The sequence below is a fragment of the Dunckerocampus dactyliophorus genome, chromosome 15 (genome assembly GCF_027744805.1).
Source record: "Dunckerocampus dactyliophorus isolate RoL2022-P2 chromosome 15, RoL_Ddac_1.1, whole genome shotgun sequence".
Lineage (NCBI taxonomy): Eukaryota > Metazoa > Chordata > Actinopteri > Syngnathiformes > Syngnathidae > Dunckerocampus > Dunckerocampus dactyliophorus.
The window spans coordinates 16,085,845-16,112,301 of record NC_072833.1 but is presented as its reverse complement, the minus strand read 5'-3'; the positions used below and the strand labels follow the sequence as shown (position 1 = coordinate 16,112,301).

The 26,457-nt window shown below is 44.8% G+C and overlaps 2 protein-coding genes across 3 annotated transcripts; both read left to right on the top strand.

Annotated features, from left to right (window-relative positions):
• Nucleotides 1-846: 846 nt before the first annotated feature.
• Nucleotides 847-13,023, top strand: tox4b (TOX high mobility group box family member 4 b). 2 transcript variants are annotated; one of them, XM_054753006.1, is made up of 9 exons: nucleotides 847-974; nucleotides 2,372-2,440; nucleotides 4,516-4,800; nucleotides 4,866-5,126; nucleotides 5,189-5,521; nucleotides 7,964-8,044; nucleotides 8,129-8,767; nucleotides 8,838-8,992; nucleotides 10,558-13,023. In XM_054753006.1, the coding sequence occupies exons 1-9, from the start codon at nucleotides 969-971 to the stop codon at nucleotides 10,613-10,615; spliced, it is 1,887 nt and encodes a 628-aa protein (XP_054608981.1). In that variant the 5' UTR covers nucleotides 847-968; the 3' UTR covers nucleotides 10,616-13,023. The 2 variants fall into 2 exon arrangements, with proteins under 2 accessions (XP_054608981.1, XP_054608980.1); XM_054753005.1 differs by lacking the exon at nucleotides 847-974 and adding an exon at nucleotides 1,032-2,051.
• On the top strand, nucleotides 13,002-26,287 carry supt16h (SPT16 homolog, facilitates chromatin remodeling subunit). The gene is made up of 23 exons (XM_054753004.1): nucleotides 13,002-13,150; nucleotides 13,910-14,002; nucleotides 14,068-14,238; nucleotides 15,021-15,173; nucleotides 15,337-15,483; nucleotides 15,568-15,719; nucleotides 19,678-19,850; nucleotides 19,916-20,006; nucleotides 20,077-20,150; nucleotides 20,509-20,621; nucleotides 20,702-20,767; nucleotides 20,850-20,948; nucleotides 21,176-21,291; nucleotides 21,361-21,514; nucleotides 21,584-21,711; nucleotides 24,074-24,336; nucleotides 24,424-24,542; nucleotides 24,629-24,867; nucleotides 24,933-25,178; nucleotides 25,256-25,385; nucleotides 25,464-25,593; nucleotides 25,661-25,735; nucleotides 25,818-26,287. Exons 1-23 carry the CDS (start codon nucleotides 13,085-13,087, stop codon nucleotides 25,916-25,918), a joined length of 3,099 nt encoding a protein of 1,032 aa, XP_054608979.1. The 5' UTR covers nucleotides 13,002-13,084; the 3' UTR covers nucleotides 25,919-26,287.
• The last annotated feature ends 170 nt before the right edge of the window (nucleotides 26,288-26,457 follow it).

Here is a 26,457-nt window from a genome sequence, read left to right as displayed (position 1 = left end):
AGTTAAGAGACAACATTTGTCAATAAAATTATGTTCACAAACAAAAAAAACATAACTCCTGTCCATGATAATGTACGTAATGATTTAGATTCATAAATAGTTTATAAATCTACAGAAAGTGGTAAAAGCAGCACAGAAGGTCACGGGCTGCCCTCTCCCCTCTCTGATGGACATCTACACTGCAATACTACTGGAATACTGTGCAATATCAGTAAACTGTGCAGTATCATATCACTACTCATACTCAACAACATATCACTTCATTATTTTTATCTTTCTTAAACTATTAATTTATTTTATGTTGTAAATATTTGCGTCTATATTTTTTTCGGGGAAGTCAACAAGGGCAATTTAAACTGCCAATTGGAATGCAGCCGGTATGCTGTGCAGTACCGGAGAGGATTTTTTTTTTCATAGAAGGTAAAAAAAAATACGGGGGAAACACCGGCACGGGAGGACTCCAGTAAAGGAGGGCAAAATACGGCAGATTCTCTGGGAAAACGGGAGGGCTGACAGGTATGTCTGTTTAAATAGTTTCCCGTAAATTTCCCGTATTTTAACTTACATTTTTATTTCATTTTTTAAAACATCCTCTCCAGTACTGCAGGTGACGGTATCCAAGCTTCAGCGCAGCAATCTGCAAAAAATTATCTTCTATTCCGGAAAATGTCCTTTATTTTCAAACGCTGACAAATATGTTACTAACATAACATTACTGGGGTGTAATTGTTTAAATACTTGGTTCTTAATGCAACTATATGAAGATAAGATAAATAGACGACAAAGGTTCTACAGTTTACGGAGGGCTCTGAAGGCCGCACTGGAACGTTTTCGCGTCACTTCCGGGTGGAAGTCCAATCTGGTTGCCGTTGCCATGTTGTGATACTTGAGGAAATCCAGTGTAGCCGAAGTTCATTCCGGCGAAGTGGACAGAAAAAGGAAAGAAAAATCACAAGTTGACAGAGATCATGGAGGTAAGATGACTATGACGTCCTTTGAAGTGGAAAAAATGACAAAGTTTGTCGTCATGTGTGACGATCGGCCACAATAAAAAAAACAAAAAATCATTGGTTTTCACCACCTCAGTAAGGACGGCGTTAAACACGAGCTGATAGCTTATACTAATTTAAACACCGTTTCATTATTCTCGTTTTTTATTGTTAACGTATGAACATCTAGACATTGTAAGAGATATTTGAAACAGCAACTCTAAATGAAACCAGGTTAACTTCTATTTGTTGAATGTTGTGAAACGCTTGCCGGATGTGTCTAGTTGTGTCTTTCAAAGTAGAACCACTTGTCAATGGAACGTGGGTTCCAGCATGAGAGTTTAAGCTAATTAACAGTTTGTGAAAATGTAAATTTCTTTCGTTTTGTTGTGATGAATATAAATTGTCACGTAGTGTTATTCCACGAAGAGGACAAGTTTGGGGAATTTTATTTTGAAACAAACATTGCTGAATGTCCGTTTCGGTGTAGTTTGACACAACAGCCAGTGCCGTCCTGGCATCACTGTCTCGGGTTCCATTGATCAGCCTGAGTGGGGCCAGACTGGGGATTTGGGTTGGATGCTACGGTCACTCTGGGTTTCCGGTTGCGTCAAGTAGCTTTAACGTGGCTGTCGGTGCTTTGCCGGCTCGAGAGACAAGTGGTCGCAGCGTGAGCAACAGCAGCAGTACCCCGTACCGCAGCCTTGCGTCAAATTCGGCTAAAGCTAAGCCGCCGTAGGAGAGCCACGTTACCTCGGTAGCTAGCCAGCTTGCAGACGGGTTATTTTTAGGGCGTCCACATGTTCGAGTCCTCAAGCCTCCACGCCTCTGCTAGTTGTAGGAATTCTCTCGATTATCATCCATATGACTTACTAACCTGCATGTAGAATTAGTGCGCAGAGGTGAGCGAGGACATTGTGATTATTGTTCTCCTGGGAGGTGTACAAAAAAAAGATGGACCTGAATTTTTATTCGGATCTAACGGGCGGAACCGGGCATCACGACGGCGATCCAGAGTTTTTGGACCCGCAGACCTTCAACGGATTTGACTCTGACAACAAGGTGACTCCATTGAGCTGTGAGGCTTGACAGCCATTTGTCATCCAAACAAAACCAAGCAGGCATCCATACATTTTCTATGGCGCTTCTTCTCAATAGGGTCGTAGGTGTGCTGGAGCCGATTCCAGCTGATGGGCGAGAGGAGGGGTACACCTGTCAATAACAGGACACATATAGACAGACTCACTCACAACCACACCTATGGACAATTTAGACTCTCCAACTAGCCTAACATGCATGTTTTTGGAATGTGGGAGGAAGCCAGACAACATGCAAACGCCACACAGAGTCGAACTTTTGTTACTCACTCCACTGTCTTTCAGTTCCCTGGAGGCAGTGACAACTACCTAACGATTTCTGGGACAGCGCATCCTTTCCTCGCTCCATCAGAGGTGAGCAAGCTTTGTCGGCGTTTCCCACAGGACTGCTATCTATTTGTGGTGGTCGATTTGCCCGGGTGGGGGGGCCATTGGCTAATTTGCACAATTGTCCATGACATGTGCATGTAAACATTTTTTTAAAGGCTAATAAAACATATATATACACATATATATACACATATATATATATATACAATATATTAAAGACATTTTTGTCTTATTTGTATCAGCATATTCTCTTTACATTATGCTTTTTTGCTCTATTCTTCTATTTTTGCTGCTTTTATTTTTAACATTTTATTTCTACAATGTGCCATGGGCGCAGAGATGTGTATCAAAAACAGTTTCTTTTTGAGAACCGGTTCCCGGTATTTAAATTCCTTGGAGTCATTTTCCAATTTTGAAAACAATTTCCTTATCTATTCCAGTGGGTGTGAATGACATCACTTAAGCTATGCAACCTATGTGCCCCGTCATTTATCAGAGGAGCCATTAGGAAACATGGTGCCAGAGCGGCACAAATGCTCAAAACTTCAGTTTCATTTCATGAGAAAGGATGACAACAGGGCAACTTGAAATAATTTCAAAGTGGATATTTCATCAAAGGGAGGAAATACTAACAATATGCATAAATTTGAATGAATTTGTCTTGGGGTGTCACGAGACGATACACAAGATTGGGTCTACAAGACGAGATGAGATTTTAACATTATTTTTAAGAAGAGTACAGTGAAAAAAATACAAAAATATATGACAATACTTTGCAATCTACTAATTTAATCCCTGTGAGTATGCTACCGCCAAGGTGCTGAAAGCAGTGCACAGAGTGCATCCTCTTCCTGCCTCGAGAGACGAGGAAAAGAGACTCGCATGCACATGGCAATGTATTGAGGCCGACGAAATTATCAAGTTCATTTTTATTTATTGTGTGGTTAATTTATTTATTATCGTTCCAGGCCTGGTGGCCACAAGTTTTCTTTTCTGATTGAGAAATCCTGTCATGTTTTAATCTTTCGAGGTCTTGTGACACTCCTAAATTTCGCCTTTTTGACTCGTGTGTGCACGCGTCCTTCACATGTCTGGAGACAACAAGTCCAGAAAGAAAGAGTTATGCTTATTTTTCTGCAAAATAATTGTTAATTCTTCATATTTCATGGTTGCAGAATTGCGTAGTGCACAGTTCCATTGGACTTGACTTGACTTGATTGTATTTGTCACTGGCTGACATAGTTTTATTTTTGAGTGTTTAGCTCTTATGTCTTTTTTAAAAAGTAGAATTAGAAAAATGTTGAACATACTAGATATTCTTGTGTAATTGCCACAGAATCATTTGTTGTGTTTTGTTAATTTCTACAGGAGAATATTTATTTTCAAAACAAATTATTTTTTCTGGGGACACTCCTGGCACCTCATCGAGGAGCCCTAGGCTGCGGGCCTATTAAGACCACTGTTGGGTTTACAAGGTCAAATTACTTGTGAACTAAACAAAGTTGATGCTAACCGAGCGGCCAGTTCTCCCTTTTTCCGAATGAGAAATGATAAGAGAATTTAATTGTTAAGCAGAATGGGAAACGGAATTGGAATTATAAAAATCTTAGCAATTCCCATCCCTACATGGGCCCATGAAAAAAAACAAGCCAATGTTTGTAAATGGCCCCAGGCCGCACTTTGGACACCCCTGTTTACGTGTTCAACCGGGAAGGTGAAGCGTTACCAAACGACGGAAGAGTGTCTCCAAGCTCTGTCTTCTATGTGCTATCGCTAGTCATTACTTCCATTAGTCAAAGGCTGGGCTGCACACTTGTGAAGTTGTGCACTCTTCTGCACCTTGCCTTAAACTGGCGGTAATGCACATTCCCTGGACTTGTGTAGGTACACTACATGTCTGGATCTAATATTTTTTTTATAATTTGGAGCGGAGTTACAATGCATACTCCCACCTAACAGTTGGCAACAAAACCATTTGTGGCAGTTCAAATTTCTTAGTGTTAGGCAGCCACAAATAAATTAATGTATGGAAAACACTGCTTGTCATCTTCTGAATGTGGTCAGGAGTGTTGAGACTGACCCATCCCATCTCAATCCAGACGTTCCACACTCCCAGTCTGGGCGATGAGGAGTTTGAGATCCCACCCATATCCCTGGACCCTGATTCGGCGCTCACCGTCTCCGATGTGGTGTCACATTTTGGGGAGCTGTCTGACACCAGCCCCTCTGACAGCGTGGTGGTTCCCGGGAATGCCGTGGTGGAAGGTGACGACCCGTCCTTTGCCTCTACCTTTGTCCACCCACCCTCACAGGGGCTGGAGCACCTTAGTCTTGGGGTCATCAACCAGTCCGGAGGAGCTCTGCTGGGGTCGTCGCTGGGCATGGTGAGTATGTCATAAGATGTTCTCGCTCTAGATTGAGTCACAAAAACACCCTCCTCCTCCTGTAGGATCTGGGCCATCCCATTGGGTCGCAGTTCAGCAGCTCGTCGCCTGTCACCATTGACGTTCCTCTGGGAGACATGAGCCAAGGTCTACTGGGCTCCAACCAGCTGACCACCATCGACCAGTCAGAACTGAGTGCTCAACTTGGGCTTGGCTTGGGGGCTGGGAATATTCTACAGCGCCCCCAGTCACCGGAGAACCCTTTGTCGGCCACACCGTCACCCACCAGCTCCCTGCAAGATGACGACATGGACGACTTCAGAAGGGTGAGAGTCTTTCTTTCGAAATTCACCACTTCCTGTGTGACATCTTCTCTCCCCGCCATCAGAGCATCCTGGTGGAGTCCCCAATCTCTCCGGCCTACTCTGCCGGGGTCATTTCCCTCGACCCCACTCTGGCTGAGGCGCCACTGTCCGCTCCCGCTGCTGGCATCTCGGCAGCCATCGGCCGGAAAGGAGGAGCCACCACCGGGAAGAAAGGGAAGAGAAAGAAGGAGGAGAAGAAAGACCCCAACGAGCCACAGAAGCCCGTGTCAGCGTACGCCCTCTTCTTTCGGGACACTCAGGCGGCCATCAAGGGACAAAACCCCAACGCCACGTTTGGAGAAGTGTCCAAGATAGTGGCATCCATGTGGGACAGCCTGGGGGAGGAGCAGAAACAGGTAAGAATAAGCAAAGTGCAGGATACAACTTTCTGTTTACATTTTTATGATGTTGATATAGTCTTATAGGATGTTTTGAGTTTTTTTTCATTCATTTTTGGTTGGTGCGAAGCTTTAATGTCAGATCCAGTTTCATCTGGATCCATATAGTTCAGTTCCCTTGATTCACGTTGAAACTTGACATTCTTTGAGTTTTTAAGATCACAGACCAGGCATCTCATCTATAAAGTGTGTGTAGAATTCTGACTAAAAGCCTCTGTGCACCAGAAACCCAAAATGTGCAGACTGTGGAAGAACTTAAAAAAAAACAAACTGTGGTCGGATATCAAGGCACTTTCATTTTTAGCAAGCATGTTTTTAATATTTTTATCAAATTAATGCCGCATTTTAGATGAAAATATGCTTAGTGAAAGTTGTTTTAATTTACAGGTGAATGAAAAGAGGCGGCTGTCCTCCACATATACATTACATGACAGTACTTTTTATGCAGAACATGAACAAAGTTATGCCACAGATTAATTGCTGTATTTCCAGCAGGACATTTCAAAAATATTTAACGATATGCTGACATTAGCACCCCGGAAATATTAGGAATATTATTATCATAGAAAGTAATTTTGTGCATTAGTTATAGTAAAATCACAACAAAACAAAATCCCCAAATTAGCAAAGATCATTGTTTGTGGAAAAGGAACATCAATAAAAGTAACTTTACGCACACTGCCCTGACACTATTCACACAGAGGCTGTGATACTATAGGACTGCTACCACGACTATCAGTCTACCGTAAATTCTAGACTATTGACTATCAAGACAATTGAGCCCACCTGAATATACGCTAGGTTTAAAAGGAAATATTTTTTGTACTTGTATAGACTGCACTTGTCTATAACCCATAGGTGTCCACGTTGTAACATATGGAAGCAGCAGTGCTCGAGGCAAGACTAGAACTGCACATTAAGTGCTTTGCGCACACTATAAACCTTCCAGTCTACCTCCACTTGGTGTTCCCAGCGTCACTCGTTTTTCATGGGAGTTCAATAGCAGACGCGGTCTAAGCAGAAGCTGTAGTAATTGTACACTCGATGAAACTTATTTAAGGTTTGTCAGATCAAAACACAATCACTGCATAAGACTTGAAACAGTGATATTAGCGTTACTGCTTCCTGAATCTGCACTCTAAGCATCTTGGAAATGGCATTAACAAACCTAATCTACTGCAATCTCCAATGTATTTTACATGTGCCTTTACATAAATACACGCCAACATAAACAATTAGTAGTAGCAGCAGCTCGTTAGCCTGTAAAAATCCATAAATTAGCCACACCATTTTTTTAAGCCGCAGGGTTCAAAGTGTGTCCCTATCTTCTGGAAGGCCTCTTTGGTGGAATCATATACTGTACATCTTTGTGATATGTTGAGCACAATTAAATATTTATTACTCCTTTAATATTTACTGTAGACCAGAAACCACCAGCCTGTCATCACACCTAACAACTTAATCATTATCATTATCATCATATGTTGAATTCAAACATAGTTTGATTTGAAACAGCGGTGCACAACCACTGGGCCACGGCCCGGTACCGGTCCATGGGTGGGGCAGAACCGGGCCGTGGAGAACTTTCAGAAGCAATGACTTAAAAAAAAAAAAAGAAAGATCTGTCCTGCTTAAACAGACAGTACAAAACGGTATAAGTTCTTTGTTCATTTTTATCACCGCATTTGTGTCCAAATTTCAGCACTCTTGTCTACCAGGGCCCCACCGCCCCCACAGAGACAAAGCGATCGTATGACTGACAAGAGGTCTCACTCTGTTCACCATTGTTCTATAAAGCATCTAGGTGCTAAACCACTGCACAGAGTGTCAGAGATTGTACATTGAGGTTATCACAGAGCACAGAATGTTGTCACAATGCAGCCTCTTCCTGCCTGTTTTGAGGCGAGAGACGTAAGACGAGGAAAACAAGACACGCAAGCACATGGCAATGTATGGAGTCGGGCAAAATTATCGAGTTAATTTTAATTTATCGTGTGATTAATTTATTTAACAAGAGAGTTTTTTGTGAACGAGAAATCTTGTCACAGATATTGTGACACTCTTTCTGCTAGGCTAATTGACTTACTCTAGCAACTGTGTTAGCTAGCTCCTGTGCTATAATGTATTGCAGCTTCTTCTAGGTTTATGGTATGTTGCGCAATGTTACATTAGCATTTATGTCATCGTTTGGGCGTTTCCATGGGATCAGAGGAGTTATGTGTTTTTTTTTCCCCGATATCCGATCCAATAAATGTGGTCATTATCAGACATGTACCGTTTTGTGGGCCAGTTTGATTATCTTCTATTGGCTGCTCTTGGCCAGCTGAATGGAGCTGTCTTAGACAGTTTATCTCAATCTTTTGCAGGTGATAAAATCATTGCCTTTCTCCTTTTTTGAAGGTTTACAAGAGGAAAAATGAACTGGCCAAGAAGGATTACTTGAAAGCACTTGCAGAATACAGAGCTGGTCTAAATTCTCAGGTGGGATTTTTTGGTGTGTGTAAAAATGTTGCTGTTGATCTCATGTACATGTTGTTGTTATATCGTCTGTCATTGTATCTTCAGGCTCCCATTGAAGTTTTGGATTCAACAACTTCGCAGCCTCTTCGAGCCCCACCCACTACACCAGCACCTGTAGTCACCACAACGCCACCCCCAGCAACCCGCCCCACCAGGGCCCAGCAGTACAATCCCGAGGAGAACACCATCACCAACATATGCACCTCCAACATCATCCTTGACCTGCCTCAGGTTACTACGCGCTCCCGCACGGGTGCCATCAAACCGCAGCCTCCACCTGCTTCTGCCACTGTCCCCAGCCCTCCCACAGTCACCAAGATCATCATCAAGCAGACACAGCTGCCATCTGGTGCTGTCTCCGTCACGGCGATGCCCGCCTCATCACCGCGGCAACCGCCACCACTGCAGCAGATGCAGAGCACCCCGCCACCGCCACGGCTGCAACAGATGGTACACGCCCAGCCTCCGCCACCTCTACAGGCTAAACCTCGTGGAGGGGGCGCGGCCCCCGCCACAGCTCCACCTCCCTTGCAGATTAAAGTGGTCCCGGCGGCTCGCCAATCGGATTCTGGCGTGCCGATAATTGTGAAGTCGGCAGGCGAAACATTGGACGCAGCAATGGAGGTGGGACAGTCGGCTGCTGTGGTGACGAAAGGAGAGGAAGTAGTAGATGCGGAGGAGGGAGTAAGTGCAGCTTTGTTGGACCACCAGAGGGCGCTGCTGACAATGTTTACAACGTGTGCTTGTGTGTCAGATGGAGGTGGAGGTGAACGTTGCCCCCGGGCCCGCCATATCGACGGCCATTGGTCCAAACATTTGTTTGCGCGCTGGATGCACCAACCCAGCGGTGGAGAGCAAAGACTGGGACAAAGAGTACTGCAGCAACGAGTGTGTTGCCACACACTGCAGGTCAGTCCACCTTCAAATGGGGGTGTCTTGATCAGATATTGATATCGGATATTGGGCTTATATCAGCAAAAAAACATGTATCTGATTATATTGGCCTGCATCTAAAATCTCTGATATTGACACTCTGATACAAGCAGTCGATTCCAGACTCCAGATTGCAGATGCCCCAGCACGTCTGTCCCGCAGCGGCCGGATAAAGCCCACATGATCACAACAACAGAATGTGCTAACATGTTAACAAAGTAGCAAGGACTGATGTAGGCCATGTGTCAGTATTTTTTTGTCAAAAGTCCGAAAAAGACATTGCAGCTGAGTGCAAAACTTGTCATACACATCTTTTCCGTGGTGGCACTGAACCAGGGAAGTTTAAAACGACCAACCCCACTGTGCATTTGAGCAGCGTCACAAACGGCATGAGGATTTTCGCAAGACCGTGGCTCCCTGAAACATTCAACACTCTTTGAAACATTTGCAAAGTATGAGATACTCCCACAGGAGGGCAAAAAGTCACTGGCTAGATCAGAAAAGAGCCAGCCCTGTTGGTGGTAATGTCGAGTTTGAACGCTTCATTGAGCACCTTCAGCTTTGCTACATTATGCCTAGCTGCCACTACATTGTGCATAAAACTATACCCCAGATGCATACAGTAGTAAATGGGTCATGGTTTTTCCTCATACCTACTGTTGAAGACTCTGTTCTGAGTAATATGTTGTGTTCTGAGGGCAAGCAAGGCAAGATATTTTCTAACATTCCACACTACATAAAAGTATGTATGATTCATGCTGATATCTAATCAATATCTGTATTGGCCGAGACTCGAGAATATCGGTCAGGGCTGTACAAAATTCAGAACTGAATTGAGAATTACCTCTAAATTCCAATTCAATTCTTGAATTTGAATTGCGGTTGCAAACAGCAAGCAGAATTTCAGTTAAAATTACAGGAAGTAGAATTGAAATTCATGATGCATAATTGAAGTGTATGCAACAATGAAGCTTTACAGTATATATTTAAAACATGAATTTTATTTTAAAAAAATATATTATTGTATGGACTTTATGTGCACAGTATTTCGTTAAAGCAGATAATTATAGTATTTTTTTTTTAATCACAAATTAACATTGAAAACAGCAGAATACTTAAATATTAATAAAATGGCTGTCCAAACATTTTGTTTGGAGTACAATCGTGAAATAAATTGATGATAATTATAAATAATTAAACATTAAGGAGTATGCTTAATGTTAGTGTCTGTACTTCCATTTGGGGAAAAAAATGTACTGTATTTTAAAAGTATCTAATTGTCACTGATATGTGGTGAGAATGAATTTCTCTGAATTCCATTGAATTCAGTTCCACTTCCTGTAATTCAAATTCAATTCAACATCCTGTGGGGTGGAGTCAATTCAAATTCAAATTCATCCATTCAATTGAATTGAATTCTGCACAGGCCTGGTATTGGTATTGTATCAGAAGTAGAAAACTTGTGTCGAGAAACCCCTGACTTCCAACAAGGAACCAATTGCAGCTTTGATTGCATTCTAATGTTTTCCTTTCTTCTGCAGGGACGTTTTCACAGCCTGGTGCGCCATTCGAGGGCGGAACTCTACCACCGTCACATAGTGCGACCCGGGACAGGCTCCTTTGTGTGTGTGAATGGATGAATGAGTGGTGGCCAGATGAGGCTCAGGAATTGGTACGTGTGTTTTAACCAGGCACACCAATGGCACACCCGGGGGAAGAACTCAAGACTCTGCTGCTTTGCTCTCTCTTCAGCAGGGGGGAGGAAAACATAACATTATATGTAAAAAGAAAGAGGACATTTTATAAAGACAATGTTTTTTATGAACTTGAAACTGTGCAGGGAGGAAAAGAATTTCCATGGTTTTTTTCCGCTAATTTCAGTGATTTCACTGTTTAATTGAGGATCAATGTTTGTGTGTGCGTGTAATATTGGTCGGCTCTTGTGATGTAAAAAGAGTGTTCTGTTGTAAACTCCTTGTGAAACATGGAGCATCACTTGATCATTTCTGTGTGTCATCTGCATGGACACATTTTTAAAATAGAAGATAACATGCATATTCATGACAGTTTGGAAGACAAAACAAGCCTCACTTATGATCTAAACTCTGAACACACGTTTAGAAGCTTGGGTCTCGAGGGAGGACTTCGGGGCTTCTAGCACAATGCAACGCTCTGAGAACTGGTGCTATGATTCAGGAAAGACAAAAAACTGTGGTTCACTGCCCTATGAGAGTGCCCACGCTTGGATTATTTTTGTACTTATTCAGTGTCACATGGACCACCTGAGATGTAAAACAAACAAAAAAGACGTCAGCCCTGTTGACACTACTGGAACAGACTATAAGAGCTTTCTGGTTTTTAATTTAACATGAAACAATAATAATGGAATGCTCGCGTGCTCAGTACATTGTCAGGAAGGGGCAACTGCTTCACTATAAAAGATAAACCTGCAAGTGTTTTCAATGGTGAAATAAAATCGTTGTTTTAATTCAGTTGGTGTTTGGAACCTCACAGATGACACCAATGAACAGAACTAATCCCGATTTTCATCTTTTTAAGTTTTTGTCTTTGACCAAATAGTGCACTTAACTTTAGAAATCAATACAGGAACGGAGCCAAAAAAGAAATGAAGACTAATGCAATATAATAGAATGTAACGTCAAAATAAATGCAAGACTATACCACTAAATCATACTTCTACTAAATCAATGTCCATATATTTCTCATTAATTGATTAGATAATTGATCAATTAATTGAGTTTGGTTAATTGATTACTTTACAAACAATAAAATAAAAATAAAATGTAAATATACAATAAAAAAACAGCCTGCCTATTTGAAATACAGTATGTTAACGCCATATGACTGCACTGTTAGTCGTTAAACCTTAAAAGGATTCTTATGTATGTATGTATGTATGTACTTTATTTATCCCAGAGCGGGGAAATTTACTTGTTATTAAAAACATGATGCTATAACTTCATGTTTTTCAAAACTCTGATACTAATATGATAATGATGCAACTGATGACATAACCTTGATGCCAAAGTGACACATGATATGTCAGAATGATAAGTCTTCAAGTCACTGGACAAATAAAAAATGAAAAGGCATAGATAATGGCCAAGTGCAAAACAATGAAAACCCTCACTTTCTAAAAAAAAAATAATAAATAACAAATCCAGGTCGGCCATGGGCAGGACGTGAATAGGAAAAATAACCGAAAAGGTTACTGTAAAATTAAACTAATAAATTGATTTTTGGGGAATTTGTGTATATAGAATCTGGCAAGGTTGACGTTAATTATAAATAATTTTCTTTATCATGAATTTAAACGTCTGCATTATTATGACTGAGATTTTTTCATATCGATTTCTGTACCATTTTCGACGTGTTATTCCGTTTTTAACATTTTTTGTACTTGTAGCCGTCCAAGCGAAATGAATGGCTGTGTTTACTTCCGGTTCCTCATTTTTTGTCGCGAGATTTGATTCCCTCTCTCAATACGTTTGATGACGACGGCGGGAAAAAACACCGTGGCGGGAAAAAGGTGATCAACACACGACAGGGGGCGATGTTGGGAGACATTTTAAATATGCCACAAAAAACTAAACAAAAGAAACAACAGTTTTTAAAAACAAAAAGTGATGTTTCACAAATTTTTTCATTAGTCGTTTGTTTAACGTTTTGATGGTCTTTCGTACATATTCAGAGAAGGAGGAAAGGGGGAGGGAGGAGGAGGTGGACTTAATTATGAGAGCTTGGCGTCGTCGTAGTGCATACTAGAGAGAGCGAGACAGAGAGAGAGAGAGAGAGGGAGAGAGAGAGAGAGAGAGAGAGACAGAACAGGAGAGAAATACTCCGTTGTTTTTCGTATGTAAAATCCACTATTGGAAGGATTTAAAAGAGGTAATAACATAATTTCGCGCGAGGAGGAGGACGGCGCGTTGTGTTGAAAGGATCATCAGCTTCACCTAGTACCACCACCACCACCACCATCATCATCATCATCATCCGGCCTGCTGAGACGCGAGGCCGGTGGCTGGAGTGTGCAGCAGCAGTCTCACCATGGCGGTTAACCTGGACAAGGAGGCATACTACCGGCGGATAAAAAGACTCTACAGCAACTGGAAGGTAATAAACGTTGGAGAGCCGGTCGGCGTGGGAAAGACAACTAAAACTTGCTTGCTAGCTAGCTAGCTATCTAGCTAGCTAGCTGGCATGTCCAACTAGCCAACTACCTTAGCATCGCTCAAACGTACTTAATATTAATCAAAAAAGTGCACCATGTGTAAATAAATCACCAGCAGGTAACTCTTGTACTCCGTAGAAGTTCACGAAATTCCACCGTGTGACCATGTTGTCACTCAAAAGAGAGTAACTCAATTTAGCTCAATGCTAATGCTAAAGGTGGCTAGTTGGACAACGCCAGGAAGGAGGCAGCATGTGCAAGATGCCCTCATGAGCTTTTTGGCGGTGGCACACATGCTCAGGTTGACTACATGCGCCCCTGAGAAAGACCGGTAATTCCACTTTATTATGTAATATTTTGCATTTTTTGGAGCACATGTACTTCGTACAGGTTACCCATGCTGTGGTATGGGTTGGTTGTGCACATTGCGTTTACAATCACAGTAAAAGACAAACATTGACACACCTATGGACAATTTAGAGAGTCTACATGTATGTTTTTCGGATGTGGGAGGAAGCCAAAAGTATCCAGAAGAAAACCCTGTGCAAGCATTGGGAGGGTACATACAAACTCCACACAGATGTTAGAATCCGGCTGTGCAAACTGCGAAACTGATGTGCTAACCTGTATGCCACTATTCATAATTTGTGCATGTATATAAGCACATTTAAAAACATCACTTTAATATGCTTTTCTCCCAGAAAGGAGAGGATGAGTTTGGTAAAGTCGACGCAATTGTGGTCTCTGTGGGGGTTGACGAAGAAATTGTGTACGCAAAATCCACAGCCATACAGGTAAGAGATTCGTCTTTATTAACAACGGTCAAGTTGTTTATCTTAAAGGAATCCTGCGTCTTCAGACTTGGCTCTTTGGCTACGAGCTAACGGACACCATTATGGTCTTCTGCGACACCAAGATCCTCTTCCTGGCCAGCAAGAAGAAGGTGGACTTCCTCAAACAGGTGGCCATCACCAAGGGTAATGAGAATGCCAATGGGATTCCACCCATCACACTACTCACCAGGGAAAAGGTGAGCTCACTTGCCTGTTGTGTGTTGATGGTTTGTTGATGCTGGTGAACCCTTGATGCCTCTTTTGAAATAAAATTATACTTTTGACCCCGAGGTTCCAAAATGGTCCCTGTAATAAATATTCTGCATACTATTTGCACTTTCACCGCTTCAGATCTTTTTATAAATTTCAGACCTAACCATAATGTTTTTTATTTTTAAAAATATTTTCTTGTCCTGGACCTCAAATTTTATTTTTTTTTCCAATGGTGAAAAAACTGAAAATATGCAATATTTAACAAAAAAGAATATTTGAGATGAGGTTATTGCAGCCTTGACTTGGTCAATATTTGATGCGTTATTATTTTTCCCTGTACTACTTTTCTGTATTTTTATATTATTGTGTGATGGGCATTTAATGTGGACAGCAAAGGAAGAATTTCATTGTGCAGGGGAAACTTGTTTGCTTACTGTGCACATGACTATAAAATAGCTTATCTGATCAACGATAGGAGAACCAAACGTCCATTGAATGTTTATTATTTATTAGGTATTAATGAGAAAAGCAGGATTACATAAAAAATGTGACGTTCTAATGCGACTCAATGGACTTAAATAGGTTCTGAGGGTAAAGCGTGTAGGCATATATGCTAATCTCCCATTTTATACACCATCAAATATGGAGGGAATTAAAAAAAAAATGCTTCATCCAAATTTCATCTAATTTGCCTTCAAACTGACCGACTTTTGTTTTGAGAGAGAATGCAGAATGTTGACTCTGGTGGTTGTGGTGTATCTTCCAGAATGAGAGCAATAAGCCTAACTTTGACAAGATGCTGGAGGCCATTCGCGGAAGCCACAAAGGCAAGACGGTGGGCATATTCAGCAAGGACAAGTTCCCCGGCGACTACATGAAGAGCTGGAACGACACTCTCACTGCCGAGGGGCTGATGAAGGCAAGAAGAGCTTCAAAGCTGGAGATGATGATTATAGACGAGAGAGAGAGTGTGTGTGTGTGTGTGTGTGTGTGTGTGTGTGTGTGTGTGTGTGTGTGTGTGTGTGTGTGTGTGTGTGTGTGTGTGTGTGTCTGACGTTACTTCCTGGTGCACTCCCTTGCAGGTGGACATCAGTGCCGTGGTGGCGTACACCATGGCGGTGAAGGAGGACGGTGAGCTCAACTTGATGAAGAAGGCGGCGGCCATCACCAGTGAGGTTTACTCAAAGTTCTTTAAGGAGCGTGTCATGGAAATAGTCGACGCAGATGAGGTGAAGATGTGGTCATTGTGGACAAAGGAACACTTTTTTTTCTTCTTCTTCTTTTCTTGCTCACATGTATTTTCCTGCCAACAGAAAGTGCGCCACAGCAAACTCGCTGAGTCGGTGGAGAAGGCAATCGAGGAGAAGAAGTATCTTGGAGGCGTCGACCCAACCACAGTGGAGATGTGTTACCCTCCCATCATCCAAAGCGGCGGAAACTACAGCCTCAAGTTCAGCGTTGTCAGGTAGCTTATTATAACTTCCCTTATTATTACAATTATTTCTAATATGGAGGATTGGATGGAATGGATGTTTTCCATTCAATTTCTATGACAGTACACACATTGATAACATGTAAATAACATGTACAAAAAAAATCTTTTTGTTCGTCCATCCACCTCCCCTGGGAGATGTCCGGGAGGCATCCTGACCAGATGCCCAAGCCACCTCATCTGGCTGCTCTCAATGCGGAGGAACAGCACTTCTACTCCGAGCTTCCCCCGGATGACAGTGCTTCTCACCTTTTCTTTAAGCGAGAGCCTAGCCACCCTATGGAGAAAACTCATTTCAGCCACTTGTACCCGCATTCTTGTCCTTTGGGTCATTATCCAAAGCTCATGACCATAGGTGAGGGTAGGAACGTAGATTGACGGGTAATTGAGAGCTTTGCCTTTCGGCTCAGCTCCCTCTTCACCACCGATGCAGAGTCCGCATCGCTGCAGACGCCGCACCAATCTGCCTGTTGATCTCTCGTTCCATCCTTCCCTCACTCGTGAACAAGACCTAAGCTACTTAAACTCCTCCGCTTGGGGCAGGATCTCATCCCCGACCTGGAGATGGCACTCCACCCTTTTCTGAGCCAGAACTATGGACTCGGGCTTAGAGGTGCTGATTGTCATCCCAGCCGCTTCACACTCACATTGAGATCTTGCCCCAGGTGGAGGAGTTCAAGTATCTTGGGGTCTTGTTCACGATTGAGGGAAGCTTACAGCATGAGGTCGACAGGCAGGTCGGCGCAGCATCTGCAGTTGTGCTGTCGTTGTACCGGACTGTTGTGAAGAGAAAGCTGAGCCGGAAAGCAAAGATCTTGATTTACCGGTGGATCTATGTTCCCACCCTCGCCTATGGACATAAGCTTTGGGTCGTGACCGAAAGAATGAGACCGTGGATTTCCTCCGTAGGGTGGCTGGACTCACCTGGACCTCGTTCATCCAGGAGGGGCTCATAGTAGAGCCGCTGCTCCTTCACATCGAGAGGAGCCAGTTGAGCTGGTTCGGGAATCTAGTCCGGATGCCACCGGGACGTCTCCCTGGTGAGGTGAGGCCCCAGGGTAGACCTAGGACACGCTGGAGGGAGTATGTCTCACAGCTGGCCTGGGAATGCCTTGGTGTACTCCCGGTGGAACTGGAAGAGGTGGCCGGAGATTAGGAAGTCTGGTTTTAACAAAATCTTTTGTTAGATCATATAGCTATGGAGAGAATGTCTGCTGAATTTAAGGAACAAATGTCTGAATTTCAGTCTATATGGGCACCAATAATTAATTCCCTGACCTGACTCTCAGGGGGTGAGGGCGTCTGTCTCTGCCCCTGGGGGTCTCGTTCATCTGGCATGGGGTGTAGTCCTGGTCGCTGGGTGGCCCTGGTACCGCGGGGGCGGGCTTGGTGTCCCGGGTCTTCTTTGCTAGGCTGTCTGCCTGGGGGGGCTGGTGGGTGTGTGGGGGGGAGGGGTCTGAGGCGGGGTCGGGGGGGCCGTCCGGGGGGCGACGTTGGTTGGCCTCCGGGGTAGGTGGGTGGGCGGGGTGCTGCATCCTGCGGGTGCCGGGCGCCTACTGCTGCTGGGGGGGCCCGTGTGCGGCTGGTGGCGCTGGCTCTCCCTTGCCTCCTTTGCCTCTGGGGGTGGGGCGGGGTCTGCCCTGGGCCCTCCTGCTCGGCTGCCGCGTGGGGTCGTCCGGTGTGGGGTGTGGGGGCCGGCCTCTTCCCCTGGTGGGGACGCGGGTGCCTGAGCCCAGCTGCCCCCGCGGAGCTCTCTCCCCTGGGTGGGAGGGTGGTTTGGGTTGCCCCTTTTTATTTATTTATTTTTTATTTTTTTATTTTTTATTTATTTAATTTTATTTATTTATTTTATTTTACCGATTTATGTGTGTGGTGTATGTGTGACAGGTGGGAGCTGCTTGTTGTCCTCTGGCACCTGTGGCTGTCCCCCGGGTGACTGGGGGCGCTGAGGTGGGGGTCGCGGATGTGCGGTTTGGGCTCGGGGTGGGGGGTGCGTGGTGCTGGGGTGGGGGACATTCCTTGCTTTCTCCCTTCAGGGACGGGGCCGCTGTGGCTTGGTGGGCGGGGGGTGTGGGGTCCGTGAGCGGGTGGGTGCGCGTGGGGGCGGGCGGCGTGGTGTTCTTCTGCGTGGCGCTGGCCGGGATTGGCGGGGGATGCTTGCTCCGGGGTGGGGTGGTCGTGGGGTGGCTTTGGCCGGGGGCTTGGGGGTGGGGCTGGCGGGGGGCTGGCGGGCGGTCCCTGCTACCTGCTGGTGTCTGGCTGGTCTCTGCTTCCCGGCCGGCGGTTGTCTCTCTCCCTCCGGGGTTTCTCCCTTGGCGTGTTGGTGGATGGGCGGGGGGTGGACTGGTGGCTGGTCTGGGGCGTGGCGGGGCGGGGGCATCTGCTTAGGCGCCGGGCGGGGGGCCGCTCCTTTCGTGGGCCCTGTCGTGCGGTGCTTGCTTCTCTGTCCCTCCCTGGCGCCTCTGGCTTGCGTGCTTCATGGGTGTGGCCGTGCTCTGCTCTATGTGGGGTCCGGTGCTCTTGTGGTCGTCGTGGTGTTGCTCCCTTGCCGGCCGTGGTGGTATGCGGGAGGCGCGTGGGCGCGGTTCCCGCTGTCCCGGTGGCGGTCGGATCTGCCTTGGGGCGTGTGGCTGGTCCGTGGTGTTTGGCGGTTTGGGGGTGGCGCTGTGGACGCTACCTCCGGTGGGGCTCCGGTGTTGGGGGGGCGCTGGGGGTATCGCCTCTGGGGGGTTGGGTGGGGCGGACTGGGTGTCCTGGCGGGCCGGGTAGGGCCTGTGGTGTGTCCTGCGGCCTGTGGCTCGCCCGAGCCTGGGCTGTGGTGGGTGGCCGGTCGGTCATGTGTCCTTGGTCCCCCCCACCTGCTCGGTTTGGGCGGCGTTGGGGTGTGGGGCCCCCGTCCTTCCTGTGCCACTGCACCACCTCACATATATATAGGACTTTGGGGGGTGGCCTACGATCGGGCGTGGCTGGGGAGGGGAGCTGCCTTGGGGGCTCCTCTGCTCCTGCCGTGCCACTGACCTGTTGCCTCCCAATTTTAATCGCAGAGAAGACACTTAGGGTTTGGGGGGGCGTGTCAGGTGAGGGACCCTCCGAGCGGCAGCTGTCCCCCGATTTTAATTGCATCATTAGCTATCATCCACATACACCCCATATACATGCACACAGATACACCCATCAGGGACACAGAGACCAGCTTTTCGTAGCTGTCCTCTTATTTAATTTTATTTATTATTTTTTTTTAATTGCATTATAGACACAATCACACCTTATTGCATACACGGGTGGGGCGGGCTGGATTGGGGTGCCTCGTGCACCGCGGCGCCTGCTCGGCGGGGTGGCCGTTCATTGGTTCAAATCTGGTGGGGAGAAAATCATAATTGTTCATTATTGTGATAATTTCATTGTTGTGTGGCCAATATAGTTTACATATTTCACAATTGTGGTAATAGGGAATTTTAATACATTGTGATTAATTTACATTTTTGACGATAAAACAAAAATGTTAAATCAAATAGAAAATTGATTCTTTGATTTAATATCTGGTGGGCAAAAAAACATAATTGTCCATTAATTATGATACTTATTTTGTGGGCAATGAATTTTCCGTAGTTAACATATTTCACAGTTCAGCTTATTAATAGGGAATTAAATACATGATGTCACAATGTAATTAATGATTCAATTTTTGGTGCCAAAATTAAATAAATATTCACACAATTAGAACATGGATTAATTGGTTAAAATCTGGTGGGGGAGAATCACATCTAATCCATCCATCCATTTTCTATACCGCTTCTCCTCAATAGGGTCACGGGGGTATGCTGGAGCCTATCCCAGCTGACTTTGGGCGACAGGCGGGGTACACCCTGGACTGGTCACATCTGATTTAGATTTACCAAATTCCAATAAGTGCTTTTTTTCATTCCCTCAGCGACAAGAACCATATGCACTTTGGCGCCATCACATGCGCCATGGGCATCCGCTACAAGTCATACTGTTCCAACCTAGTACGTACGCTCATGGTGGACCCACCACAGGAGATGCAGGACAACTACAACTTCCTACTGCAGGTGGAGGAGGAGCTGCTCAAGGAGCTCAAGCATGGTGCGTTTAGAGCATGGAACTTTTTTTATTTTTGGAAATTATTTTCATGCATTTCCTTGCCACAGGTGTGAAAATCTGCGATGCCTACAATGCTGTTCTGGAGTACGTGAAGAAGGAGAAGCCTGATCTTGTTGCCAAGCTGACCAAAAACCTTGGGTTGGTTCTTCTTAATACACACACATGCACTCTGCGCTAAAAGACACGGGTCTCATATGTGGATTTGCAGGTTTGTCATGGGAATTGAGTTCAGAGAAGGCTCCTTGGTGCTCAACTCAAAGAATCAGTACAAGCTGAAGAAAGGTAAACATGACCTCATGTTTAAACATGCTGCGTGTGCTTGTTCTGATATACAATCGTGAAAACAATTAGGCCACCTTATTGAAATTATATTTATGGCCCTTAATGGGTTGTGGTCGTAGTGCTCTGGAGAACATGCTGGCATACATGTAATACAGATATCCTCAACATTTTATAATCATTAGACAACTGGTCAGTGACTTATGGAAAATTTGTTGTTAAGTCCAGAGGTGCCCCTGAAAAATGTTTGCTTGATGGTGGCCTTGTTTTTCACATGTCTGTCAAGAATTTTGTGATTCAACTAAAAGTACTCTAAAATGATGTGTGTGTGTGTGTGTGTGTGTGTGTGTGTGTGTGGCAGGCATGGTGCTCAGTATCAGCTTAGGCCTGGCCGACCTAACCAACAAGGACGGCAAAAAAGAGGAACAGAAGAAGTACGCCTTGTTTGTCGGCGACACGGTGCAAATCAACGAGGTGATCTTTTTAATTTCTAGATATGCACAAACACGGCACAGTTTGGTGTGTAGAATTTAAAATTTGTGTTTTTGCGGCAGGAAGAGGCAGCTGCTGTGCTCACACCGGTCAAGAAGAAGATAAAAAACGTGGGCATCTTCCTCAAGGTAGGCGCTCTTGTGTCTTGAAACCTGCCCTTTCAATGTTAATGTGCGGCAGCCATCTTTGAAAATGTCCTTTCTCTTTCAGAATGACGACGAGGACGATGAAGAGGAGGATGGCGATGACGCAGAAGAGCTGTTGGGAAAAGGCGCTCGTGGTGCGGCGCTGCTTGCCGATAGAACCCGGGTGAGTTGGCGAGTGTGTGAGGCACGTTCACTTGACGTGCTTGTGAGAGCTGCTGACGAAGCATTTTTTCTGGTCTCTACTAGCTACTTGGGAAGGTAAGTAGTCAGCACTGAGAGCAAGCCTCTTCTTTAGTGTCTGTGTGGATTGTTGCCATGCATCGTCATGAGTGTTGTTGGTCATTGTTTGCACATGCATGGCCCTCGCTCAAGTGTCTGTCGCCCTCTCAGAACGAGATGACTGCGGAAGAGAAGCGTCGCGCCCACCAGAAAGAGCTGGCTAACAGTTTGAATGAGGAGGCCAAGCGACGTCTGACCGAGCAGAAAGGAGAGCAGCAGATCCAGAAGTGAGTTGTTCGGGGACGGCGACGGGCCGATCTGTCCAGGTTTTGACCTCCATTCTCCTTTCTGTTTAGGGCCAGAAAATCCAACGTGTCCTACAAGAACATTTCTCAGATGCCGAGAGAGAAGGACATCAGAGAAATGAAGATCTTCATTGACAAGAAATACGAGACAGTTGTCATGCCCGTCTTTGGCATCGCAACGCCGTTTCACATCGCCACCATCAAGGTCTGCCCCATCTTGTAACCATCCTTGATTGACTGTACCTAACCGTGTTTTTCTTCTCTTGGCTTCTAGAACATCAGCATGTCTGTAGAAGGAGACTACACATACCTGAGGATCAACTTCTACGTTCCCGGCAGCTCCCTCGGCCGACAGGAAGGAAACATTTTCCCCAACCCGGATGCGACTTTTGTCAAGGAAATGTACGTACTATTACAATGCTGCAATTATGGCCGGGTTGTGGTGGTTTTTTTTAAGTAATGAAATAGCAAAAATGATCATGCGTGAATTTTGTGTGTGTGTGTGTTTTAATACCAGTGGGAAAAATTGCCAGAATTTACATTTTGCACTGTTTGCTCTTAAGGAGGTTCTAAGTAGAGCTTCAAATTGCAAAAAGAAGAAATGGGAGTGAGACAAAACAAATTTTGAGTAAGCTTTTTTTGCAAACAACCATTACACTGAAATAGGCTGTTCATCCGCTGGTCAAAAGTTTAAGACCATATCTTAAAAACTCCAAAACCCCATAGAATAGGAGGGACATTAAAAAAAACAAAAAAAGACCTCCGTAATGAATAGCTGTGCCATTCTTGTTAATCAAATCAATCAAAAATTGGTTTGGACATGCTTGATGCCAGTGTTTCCATTGGATTTAGATCAGGGGAACACGCAGGATGGTCCAAAACAGTGAGGTTATTCCTCTGGAAGAAGTCCTTTCGTAAGGCAGGCATTGTGAACTGCAGTGTTGTCCTGTTGAAAAACCCAGTGATTACTACAAGGGCCTTCAGTCATGGTGGATGCCCCCTACAACATCTCTACATAGGCAGCTGCGCTCTGACAACCACAACCTGATGTTCCATTGAAGGAAAAAAGCACCCCAGGATCATGATGGCGCCCCCTCCACTGTGCCACTGTGCCACCTGGAATACATCTCAGGTGGCATCTCCTTGTCATGCCAGTAGCATTGGAAGCCATCAGGACCATCATGGTTACATTTTTCTTCTTCAGAGAATAAAAGTTTCTTCCACCTTTCAATATCCCTTGTTTGGTGCTGTCATGCAAATTCCATATGGCAATTTTGTGGCATTGAAGGAGACGAGAGGCCTTTTTGAAGACGTTTTTTGTTCTTAAAACCCTTGTCTCACAGATGCTGTCAGATGGTTATTGGACTGCACTCGGTACCAGTAATAACCATTTGGGCCGAGGATCGTCCCATGTTTTGACGGACAGCCAATCGGATGACATTTTTTGGGTCTACCACTTGAAGTTTTTGTTCCATAAACCTCAGGATCTTGTTAAGAACTTTAAAATGACTGAATGTCTTACTGCGCCCAACCAATGGCGTGCTGAGAGGGGCCTTGCTTATGCAGCTCAACAGTCCGACCACATTCAAAGAGAGAACTTTTGTGCCTTTTGCCATCAAGAGATCGTGACAGTGTGAATACCTGACAGAAAATGACATTGAATCCGCATGTTTGCCAAGATTTTGTCTTTTTGAAGGCTGTGGTTTAAAACTTTTAATCAGCTGATGAACAGCCTATTTCACTTTAATCCTTGTTTGCAATAAATTGCTTACTCAAATTTTTTGCCTCACTCCCATTTCTTCCTTTTGCTTTTTGAAGCTCTACTTAGAACCTCCTTAAGATCCAACAGTGCAAAATGCAAATGTAACACGCATGACTTTCACACTGATTGGCAATGATTAGCAACATTTCAAGCGTATGCAGAGGTAGATAAAGGTGCTGGATGCTGACCACTCGTAATACAGTAGAACCTTGGTTAGCAGCATTAATTTGTTCGAGAAAGTCTCGAACAGAAAAGACTCTAACCAAAACGGACGCTAACAGAATACATTTTTCTCCACAAGAAATAATGTACATCAAATTAATCCGTTCCAGAAAGCCAAAAAAACAATTTTTTTTATATAGTTTTACGTGCAGAAAAGAAATGCAAAATGCATTTAAATACATATAAATTGTGAATGAAAGGGATAAATGAACATATATGGTTACCTTTACCTTCATTAAGACATGATTCTTGACGTGACTGAAAACGGGAAAGTGGTGGTGGTTGATCTCACTGCCATATCGTGTCTTTGGGAACACTCAAGAAGGTAAAAGTAACCTTAAATGTACAGTACATTTATCGCATTCATTTATCATTTATATGCATTGAGAATTGTTTTTTGCATGTAAAACTATAATCGGGAAACTATGAAAAGGTGTTTTGTTTTTTAGGAGTCGACAGCTGATGACATCATAGATGGGCAAAGTAGCTAATAACATAATTATTTATATAAATAAATTAAAATAAATTAATAGATAGATACTAATAGATACAATATTAGATACAAAATTGTTGAGCAGAAGTATTTTTTTCCTTTTTTTGTGTGTGTGTTCTTGTTTCTCCATGTGCAAAGGTAACCTGGGATGGCACCTTTTGTGACCAACTATTCGGCCTGATATAATGGCTCCCTCTGGTGGTAGTTGTCGAGTAATAAAAATCCAGTGTCAACACATGATAAAATGAAATGTATTGACAAGTGATCCTTCCTTCTCACTTCGTCAGCACGTACCGTGCATCCAACCTGAAGGCACCCGGCGACACCTCAGTGCCGTCCACCAATCTGCAGAACGCCTTCCGCATCATCAAGGAGGTGCAAAAGCGCTACAAGACTCGAGAAGCGGAGGAGAAGGAGAAGGAGGGCATAGTCAAGCAGGACTCGCTAGTCATCAACCTCAACCGCAGCAACCCCAAACTTAAAGACCTCTACATCCGGCCCAACATCGCCCAGAAGAGGATGCAGGGGTCTCTGGAGGCACACACAAATGGTAAAGTCCAAGGCCACGCCTTCACTGAGTACACCATCACTGCCTCTGCTTTTGTTTCATCCACTTTCCACTCCTCTCTCGGGGCAGGTTTCCGTTTCACATCAGTCCGTGGGGACAAAGTGGACATCCTTTATAACAACATCAAGCACGCCGTCTTCCAGCCATGTGACGGCGAGATGATCATCGTCTTGCACTTCCACCTCAAGGTTTGCCAAACGCTCCTGGAGAACATGCCAATCATCTTCTAACTCCAAAGTTGGACTCAAGAGTGTCCGCTTTGCTCCTCTTGTAGAATGCAATCATGTTTGGCAAGCGGCGCCACACGGACGTGCAGTTCTACACGGAGGTGGGGGAGATCACCACAGACCTGGGCAAACACCAGCACATGCACGACCGCGACGACCTGTACGCCGAGCAGATGGAGCGCGAGATGCGGCACAAGCTAAAATCTGCTTTCAAGAACTTCATTGAGAAGGTAGAGACGCTCACGCGGGAGGAGCTGGAGTTCGAGGTTCCGTTCAGGGACCTGGGGTAAGTTCGACCATTTTGATTTTTCCTCGCTGATCAAGACATCTAATTTGGGAATGTGTTTGCAGTTTCCAGGGTGCCCCCTACAGGAGCACCTGCCTTTTGCAGCCTACCTCTAGCTCCCTCGTCAATGTTACGGAATGGCCACCATTTGTGGTGACTCTGGACGAGGTGGAGCTGGTCCACTTTGAGCGCGTACAGTTCCACCTGAAGAACTTTGACGTGGTCATTGTCTACAAGGACTACAACAAGAAGGTCACCATGATCAACGCCGTGCCTGTCAACTCACTGGACCCCATCAAGGAGTGGCTCAAGTTAGCTTGCCGTCGCATTGAGGATGCCCACAAAAAAGGAGCCTTTTGATTAATGCTTGTCTTTTTTTTTCTGGCAGCTCATGTGATATCAAGTATACGGAAGGCGTGCAGTCTTTGAACTGGACCAAGATCATGAAGACCATCGTTGACGACCCTGAGGGCTTCTTTGAACAAGGAGGATGGTCTTTCCTCGATCCTGAGAGCGAGGTCTGTCCCATACTTACTGACATCAAATTGTCAAAAGTTTGACCTTTTTTTGGTGAATTTGACTCATTCGTGCGACAGGGGAGCGGCGCCGAAGAAGATTCGGAGTCGGAGATGGAGGATGAAACGTTTAACCCCTCGGGGGATGATGAGGAATTTGAGGAGGAGGAGGACAGTGATGAAGACTACAGCTCAGAGACTGAGGATTCCAGTACGTTTCCACACTCTTTCTTTGAGCAATGTGAAGGCCGCGTCTTGACCAATAAACTTGTGTGCAGACTATAGCGCATCGCTGGGCAGCGAGGAGGAGAGTGGCAAAGACTGGGACGAGCTGGAGGAGGAGGCCCGAAAAGGTCGGTACCTCCTGGTTAGGATCCGCTGGGAGCTAAGAATGACATGTGAAGTAGTAGTGTTGTTGTTGTTGTTGTCGTCCAGCTGACAAGGAGAGTCACTATGAGGATGAAGACACATCTAACAAGAAGAGGAAGATCCGCTCGTCTGCGCTAGCTCCCAGCAAGAAGAAGAGGCGATCCTAGACTGCCAAACCTCCATCCACTGCCCTTCCTGTATACCACCCTCACTTTCTGGTTCTTTGGACTCTGTGCACGCTCAGATACACAACTTGTGTGTGTGTGTGTGTGTGTGTGTGTGTATATACATAGAGGTCGTTTGTGTTGGTCTACACATCGTCACAGTGACGTACCAGCATTTTCTCTTCATTCCTTGTCTCTCTGCATTTTGTGTGTGTGTGTGTGTGTGTGCGTGTGCGTGTGCGTGTGCGCGCGCGCATGCAACGTGTGTTTTTTGCTAATGATTTTGTTAGCTAGTAAAACACTTGACATTTTATAGCAAGCCCCATCCCCCTTGTGATGCCTTCACTGTACAATTTGAGGGCGTTCCAGAACTTTTTTGGGGGGGGGGGATTTTTTTTTTTTTTTTTTTTTAAACGAGTATGTAAACACACACGCACACACTGCCTCCCTTGTCTTTTGTCTCATTTCTGCTTTGAGTAGATATGTTTGTTCTCCTAAGTCTAAAAAAAAAAAATCAAGTTTTTTTGTTTTTGGAATAAAAT

Bases quoted from the DNA above. Each gene is read 5' to 3' on its own strand.
- tox4b (XM_054753005.1), top strand. From the start codon at position 1,944: ATGGACCTGAATTTTTATTCGGATCTAACGGGCGGAACCGGGCATCAC. The intron at 4,801-4,865 runs GTGAGTATGTCA...CTCCTCCTGTAG, and splicing joins TGGGGTCGTCGCTGGGCATG to GATCTGGGCCATCCCATTGG. The intron at 8,768-8,837 runs GTAAGTGCAGCT...CTTGTGTGTCAG, and splicing joins TAGTAGATGCGGAGGAGGGA to ATGGAGGTGGAGGTGAACGT.
- supt16h (XM_054753004.1), top strand. From the start codon at position 13,085: ATGGCGGTTAACCTGGACAAGGAGGCATACTACCGGCGGATAAAAAGA. The intron at 15,720-19,677 runs GTAGCTTATTAT...TCATTCCCTCAG, and splicing joins CTCAAGTTCAGCGTTGTCAG to CGACAAGAACCATATGCACT. The intron at 25,594-25,660 runs GTACGTTTCCAC...ACTTGTGTGCAG, and splicing joins CTCAGAGACTGAGGATTCCA to ACTATAGCGCATCGCTGGGC.